The sequence below is a fragment of the Octopus bimaculoides genome, chromosome 11, assembly GCF_001194135.2.
Source record: "Octopus bimaculoides isolate UCB-OBI-ISO-001 chromosome 11, ASM119413v2, whole genome shotgun sequence".
NCBI lineage: Eukaryota > Metazoa > Mollusca > Cephalopoda > Octopoda > Octopodidae > Octopus > Octopus bimaculoides.
This window is the reverse complement of record NC_068991.1, coordinates 27,611,980-27,619,811: the sequence shown is the minus strand read 5'-3', so window position 1 is coordinate 27,619,811 and position 7,832 is coordinate 27,611,980. Positions and strand designations below refer to the sequence as shown.

Sequence of the window (7,832 nt, the reverse complement as noted above, 5' to 3'; positions counted from 1 at the left end):
ATATATATGTATATATATACATAGACACATGTATATCCTTACCTAGCTATAACTGAACATATATGTACATGAGTATGCATATATATATATGATATATATATACAGGTGTGTGTATGTGTGTATATGTGGATGTGTATATGCACACACACACACACGTATATATTTCTTTATGTTATGCATATATGTATTGCACGAATTCTCTTTCACTGGTATAAAGTTGTGAGGAAGAAATGGACATAATTTTTTTCGAATACGATTCATACTGTGTAGAAAATATGATATATTCTCGGTCAAGGATTGCTGAGTCAGTTGAGCTAGTCTCACGCTTTTCCAAAACCCCGAACTTGCTATGCATTGAATGTTTTTTCACTTGTTTGCACGTTAGTTTGTTCACTTGTTTTTTTCACTTGTTCGTTAGTTTAAAATTTTATTTTAAATTATTTCAATAAGAAATGACTTTTTAGTGTTTTTTCTTTCCTTAGGGAAATTTATAGGTATATAAGGCTTTGGATCGAAATGAGAAACCTGCTATTTTCCCGTTACACGGCTTCCCTCTCAATTTCGTCATTACCAATCTCTATCTAGTCAACGTCAACCTCGAATTCTTCAGCGTCAACCTCTGTTTATCTACATTTACATTGTCACGAATTCCGTTTCCTCATCGTCAACGTAAATGTCACCACATCTTTTGTGAGCAGATATTGATACCAGTGACTGGGTGTCGGAGAATTGTAACAAAAATACAGACATTAAAAGTTGTATAAAAGATTGCACGTTTTGTATGCTAAAAATTGTCGCACGTAAAATTATTTTTAATATACTTACATATAATGCTTTAAGTGTAAGACTACATATAATATATACATACACAACACAACAAAACCAAAAATACCCAAATATTACCAGTTCAACCTTTCATTCATTATTCCCTTTTTTTAATTCTCTTCCGAAAATCCTAAAGAGATCACACTCGGTAATCAAAAGCAGCTTGGTATCAATATATTAACGTAAATGTTTGGTGCGACAATTTCTATTACATAAATCATGTACTCCTTCATATAACGTTTTATTATTTACATTCATTCACAATTTTATGCAAGTAATCACTGATTTCAGAGTCTGATCGTAAAAAAAAAATTGTTTCATTCTACTGTTGATGACATTCAAATTGATGATGACGAAATTAAATTGATGATTTTGATATCGAGATAGACGAAAATTGATCGAGATAAAGAAATTGATGCTGGTAATGATGAAATTGAAGTTGTTGACGTTGAATTTCAGAGGAAAACCTGTATATAAAGTCAGATTATTATCAAAGACTTGTTTCTCCTTCATAGCACGTCTCTACGGAATTCTGCATTGATGAGATATATGACGAAGCGTGTGACTTTGCTCGAAGCTGTTGCATCAAAGGATTTTGGCGAAGAGTGTGCCATGTGATAATTTAAGAGTTAAGGCTTCTGAGACAAATCGGAGAAAATAAGTTATATTCAGACTGAACTTCTGAACCAAATGTCTACAAGAGAGTAGTTTCGTTAACGATATCTCTGCGCTGGGCGGTGCTGGTTAACAGATTAGCACTACTACTTACATCAGGTGAGAACCAGAAACGAAGGATACATTCTAAGAGGAAAGAAGATTTAACTACATGATAAAGGGTTTGTTTGTTAAATGTTGCTATTGTTGTTCTGGTTATATAAGCACCAATATGATTCCGATGGTGTAGTTTTATGTTCAAATATATTCAATAGCAATTTTTTTCCGGGCATAGTATATCTCAGAAAACTTTGTCTCATGTGTATTGTTTTTGGTTTTTTAACAGTCGGTAAAGTCTAATTTACAATTTCTAACAAATCAAGTAACTGCATAGTAGCTCTTTCTTAAGCTGGAAGTGATTTAAGGAATTTACCGAGTCAAGATTAAATGCTATCAAATAAATTTACTCGCAATCATGGTTCATGATGAAGCTAAATATCCGTCAATTTCATTACACCATTTATATGGTTGTTTCTGACAAGAAATTTCGCTTTCATGTAAAACAACTATATTTTGTAGTCATTATCCATAATCTACTCCCAAAATGCTTCAGTAGCTCTACTTTGCATTGCTTGCAAACTTATATGTTCTATGATCATTAAAATGCATCGACCTCCACAATAACCAGCCTTCAATTTGATTTTCCTTTCCTAGGTTAATCGGAAGCATAGATTGCGTGCTATTCGTAAACCTTCTCGGTAGTTCAATTATTTGGTGAAAATAATACTACCTATGCAACTTAACCTGTCCAAAGGACGGGTGAGTTTGGGGTATTTGAGGACAGATTTTGTATACAATAAAACAACTATATTTCAGCATACATAAATATATATTTGAATAAACATTTGTGCAATTAGTCTTGATAAAGAGTTTTTAAGCAAACTATTCTATGAAACCGTCTTTGGCTTCGATGACTGCTTCAATGCGGGACCGAAACAGCTGGCATACTGACACTATATTGTCCTTATTCATTTCGGATATTACCTGGACAATGGCGACCTTCAGTGAAGCTATGGTATTATGAGGATGACGATTAGTCTCCATTTCAATAATGCTCCACACGTAGTAGTAATTGGGGTTCAAATCTAGCGAGTTCGAAGGCCACATATTGGGTGTTACATAATCGTAAGATTGTCTAACAACCATTCTTGGGTGACTAGGGCTTTGTGAGAAGGTGCTGAGTCTTGTTGAAACACGTATGGCCTTCCATTGCATACCTCATCAATCCAGGACTTGACAGTCTCCAGTACCTCAATGTATCCAGCAGCATTAATTCTAAGACCCTGTAGAAAAAAGTGGGGAGGCATCACATGACATTCGTTACTCACTACTCCCAAAACCATCATAGTAGCTGGAAATTTCATGTGCATCACTCTGGGTACTTCAGTAGGGTCTGCACATAACCACATGTCATTTCTTCTGTTAGACTCTTGATCCTGGTCAAAGTTTTTTCGTCAGAGAAAAACCAAAGCATGCCTTATTCATGAGGGTTTTTAACTTTAAGTAACCGTTTTGAACGGATGAGACAGTTTTCCTGTGTCTTTGCAGACACGAATTGGTCTTTCCTCATTAAATAGGACTTGTATCGAATGTCACGATGTACCACAGGTATGATAGTCCACTCTGACAACCGAAGTTACTTAGTAATGGACCTCATTGATCTTCTGGAGTTTTCCTCGATAATGTTTTGAACATGTGTAAATTCCGTTATCCTTTAAATATGTCAGCGTTGTGAATGTTTTTTTTCTCTTTGATACTGGTGAAACATTATCATCATATGCCTCCAATTCCAACCGAACTTTGTGTACACATGATCATGCAACGTTTAGAAAGTTGCTAATTTCTAAATCACTGAGGTTTGCATGTATAGCAACTATGACTGCATGTCTTTTCATTTCTTCAGTTAGCATGATATCTTGAAAGGGTTATCTGAAAAAAAATGATACATTAAATAATTTGAAGTGTAATGAACTAAACACGAAATGTCCCCAAATACCCCTCGCACCCTGTATAGTATACACACACACACACACACACACACACACACACACACACACGCATGCACACATGTTGTCTACATCATCTCTCTTCGTCTTTTGCTTTTTTGTGAATTCTCCCCCTATATATGTGTGTGAGTGTGTGTATGTATATATTTATAACACACACGCACACACATACACATGTATATGAGTGTGCTCGCGTGTGTGTGTATGTGTGCATCTATGTATATGTAGATCTAATGATAAAGAAAAATGTAAATAATCAAGAACGGTAGTAATATAGAATTAAAGATCCAAAGTAGATTTAACTCCCACTCAACGAGAAAGAAATCTCTTCCTGCAAGTCTTTGAAGTGTCTCTGGTCTTTTCCACAATTACGCCCGTTTCTTAGTTATTGTCTCGGTTCAATCATAAATTTTTCAATGACCATTCAAGTAGCCTTACATATATTCCGTGATTATTCTCATAGAATCTATGCCAAAAATGTTTTGGATGTTCTTCTATTGTGTAAGACAACAGCTCCAAGCTGAAGCTAGTAGCCAGTCATAGACTGCTCTTTTGAAGATAGGAATAATGTTAATATGAGAGGTTTAGAGTTATGTTTTTGGCGTCGTTTGCCAAACAGACACACATACAATCAGCCTCTCTCACACACGCATTAAATATGCCTGCGTATGTATATACATATATATATATATATATATATATATATATATATATATATATATATATGTTGTTTTTATATAGATAGATTGAATTCCTATGGAGGTCCAGTTGATTAAAACAGCAATCAAAGGGGCCCATAGGGAGGAAAATGTTTGAGTACCACTGATTCCTCCTACGAACCAGTTTGAAATCAATATCTACACCTCAAAGAATATATCAAACACTGCTTGTGAATTTTGTTTGGAATTAAAATTATGATTATTAACTACTATAAGTTCCATTTACAAGGTAGAATTTCCGGTGCAGACATCAACAACTTTCTTTTCTCTCTCGATTGCTGAACTTTTGAAACTCTCTATGACGTAAAACGAAATAAAAATACATTCCATGAATTTCTTCCACTCTATAATTATTTTTCTTCTATAAGAAATCTCTCACTCCATAAAATTGTAAATTAGTGAATTCTAGTTTATATCGTGCTGGCAGTTTCTAAAAAGAATAAAGCAGTACTATACATAATTACCACAGACTAGAAATTTTATGAATTTCTTAATATGTAAGCAATGATTAAAACTATGTCTATGTTATGCATCTTTTCCCATATGATTCCTTAACTTCAAATTCAAATTTCTAATCCCATCAAAAACTATGAAGAAATGATTATCGCCCTTTCAATAACTGTCCACTAGGACATAACACCCCACCTACACCCTCATGCATATTTATTTGTGTATGTGTGTGTGTGTATGTATAACACATACATCTTGTATTGTAAGTTAACGAAGTAAGTCATATTTCGCACGTAGTTTAAGGAATATAACGGATATAACATGATTTCGACACATATAGGAAGTATCACTACTTCCGTCAGAGTGAAACTCCGTAACAAACATATATTCTAAGGCTGCCTAAGAAAATACAAACCTAAGTTTTTTTTTTACCCGGATACAAACTATAATTAATTTACAAACTTAACCCTCTATAACTCGATTACATTTTTAAACAATTCAATTAGATTATTTATAATTATCGAAGTCAAACATTCAATTAACAATAATTAACACATATAAAGAATAGACTAAAAAGGGAAATAAATACGAATAACATAGATTAAACTAATTAACAAAGATGCACCACGATCACAAATAGGAGTTCCATGGGTATACTTAGAAACAAACAGTTATGACCAATGAATAGCATGTACAAACCAGTTATGAGATTACTTGATGTCCAAGTTCACACAATTCTAAATCAGTTATGACTGCTGAATGAGTTACAACCTACAGTGACAAAACGCAACCCAAACATCCTTGATAACTTATAAAATGAAATCGAATAACTAAATAAATATTTTAATAATCCCAACAAAATTAACATTTCTACACAGTGGGAAGCCTGCTCTAACCGTCTGTCTCCTACATGTGCTAGGGACAAAGAAGGCCAAAGTTAAACTGAATGCAGCGGAAGTGGCAGTAGTCATCCAATGAGAAGTGCCACGACAAAACTCACAGAGACACCCAAAATTATATTTACTCACCCTAAGCCATATACACGTTTTCATACAGTTCTATATTTAAGAGATGAGGAATTATGTATATTATTTATATTATTTACAATTGACGGATATTTGTCCTCATCTTGTTAGTTGTTAACACAACGTTTCGGCTGATATACCCTCCAGCCTTCATCAGGTGTCTTGGGGACATTTCGAACGTGGGTTCTCATTCCTAAGGTGTTTTTCGACGTTATTATTATTATCATTATTATTATTATTATTATTATTATTATTATTATTATTATTGTTATTATTATTACTATTCAGGTCACTACCTGAAATCGAACTCGAATTTTCCCCAAGACCCCTGATGAAGGCTGGAGGGTATATCAGCCGAAACATTGTGTTAGCAACAAACAAAATGAGGACAAATATCCGTCAATTGTAAATAATGTAAATAATGTACACTTTTTCATGCTTAACATTTTAAATGAGCTTCGGGTTGACAGCCAAAATTATTCCCTATACATTTAAAAATATCATGTAGATAACGAATACTCTTAAATTTCTTAATGTTTTAGTACTAAAAAATAAGTGTCATCATTTCCTTTCTGTCATTACAACCTTGGGTTTATAAAAATGTTTATGTAACAGTTCTCTTGGACACGGTATGCATTCCAGCTCTCTCACCTCTTGAATTAGCAGGTTGGAAAATACCTCAACTTATTAATACTTTCGCTTCTGTTTCCATTTTATTTCGCACTTAATAATGTTTTTGTTTTTGAACAGCTTTCGGAAGAAATGGCAGTTATTAAAGAGAATAAAGATCGTATACAGCAACAAATCGACAAACTGAAGAATATCTCTGTCCCTGAAGACAACAAAGAACGAAAAGCGCTCAATTCTGGTCCAATACCTAAAACAGCTTCTGGAATGATAGGATGGAAATCAGGACAAGAATATCTAAAGACTCAATATCCAGCGTATTTGTGGGAACGACGCTACAAAGTAACATTTGAAAAGCAACTTGGATGGCCAAAAGATCCTTACCCGTGATTTTAGATAATTTGATAAATGTTATATCATGAATATGTTATGTATGTGTATTTGTATATATATGTATGATTGTATATACGTATATGTATATATGAAAGTATGTATGCATGTATTTATGTCTCTATGCATTTATGTATGTATTTATGTATGTGTGTGTGTATGTGTTTATTCATGTATGTATATATTTATATATGTATGCATGTATTTATGTCTGTATGCATTTATGTACGTATGATTTTTCTCTGAGTTTAATTTAAGTTCTTCTTGAGCGAGTTCAAGCTGGTTTCTAGCAAAGCAACATGACTTTTTGAGTTAAGAGAGTTCCCGGTATATGTGGATATGTGGTTGGGTTGGTCTGTTGGCTGAACTGTTGATGCATACATCCAAGTATGTGCATCTATTCTCATAAAAATCCCACATCGAGAATTCTTGGAATGTCTTACAAATCTTTCCCCTGCCACTAATAGATTGGATTTGGAGAACCTGCGTTAGTTTCCTCTGCACTTTTCCCGTGAAACTAGGTGCTTCTAGGTTTTTGTGCAGATTTGTTGGTACATGACCTATTGCACCTAGCATGATGATTACAAATGAGAACTCATAGATAGAGTACAAGAGCTGTTAAGTCCCGCATTAATTCGCCATAAATGTTCTCTTTTTCCTGGACTTTTGATTGTACATTCATGTCTGCTGGGAACCTAATCGCTACAACAGTGCATGCCTTTTGTTCCCTGTCCTGTAGAACAATATCAGGTCTGTCATGTTTGCACCGAATTGATTTTTTATTATTCGGTTGTTCTACCAATATTCCTTGTTTTTTTTTTTTAAAGGTATGAATACCTGCTGGCCCTGACATGTTAAATGCCGACAGCACTGAGTTATATATTTTCCGGCGTCTGCAGTACACTTTTGTTATTCTGGCTTTAGTCACAGCATCAATGCATGCAGTATGTATGCATGCATGTATGTATGTATGTATGTATGTATGTATGTATGTATGCATGTATGTATGTATGTTTGTATATATGTGTATCTATCTATCTATCTATCTATCTATCTATGTATCTCTCTATCTATCT

At 34.0% G+C, this 7,832-nt stretch overlaps 1 protein-coding gene across 1 annotated transcript in view; it reads left to right on the top strand.

Annotated features, from left to right (window-relative positions):
* The window catches only part of LOC106873291 (uncharacterized), a 128,524-nt gene that overhangs the window by 117,183 nt on the left and 3,509 nt on the right, over window positions 1–7,832 (top strand). The window contains exon 3 of the mRNA XM_014920600.2: window positions 6,490–6,752. Coding sequence (XP_014776086.1) covers window positions 6,490–6,752 — 263 coding nt within the window. The remainder of the gene's footprint in view (window positions 1–6,489; window positions 6,753–7,832) is intronic.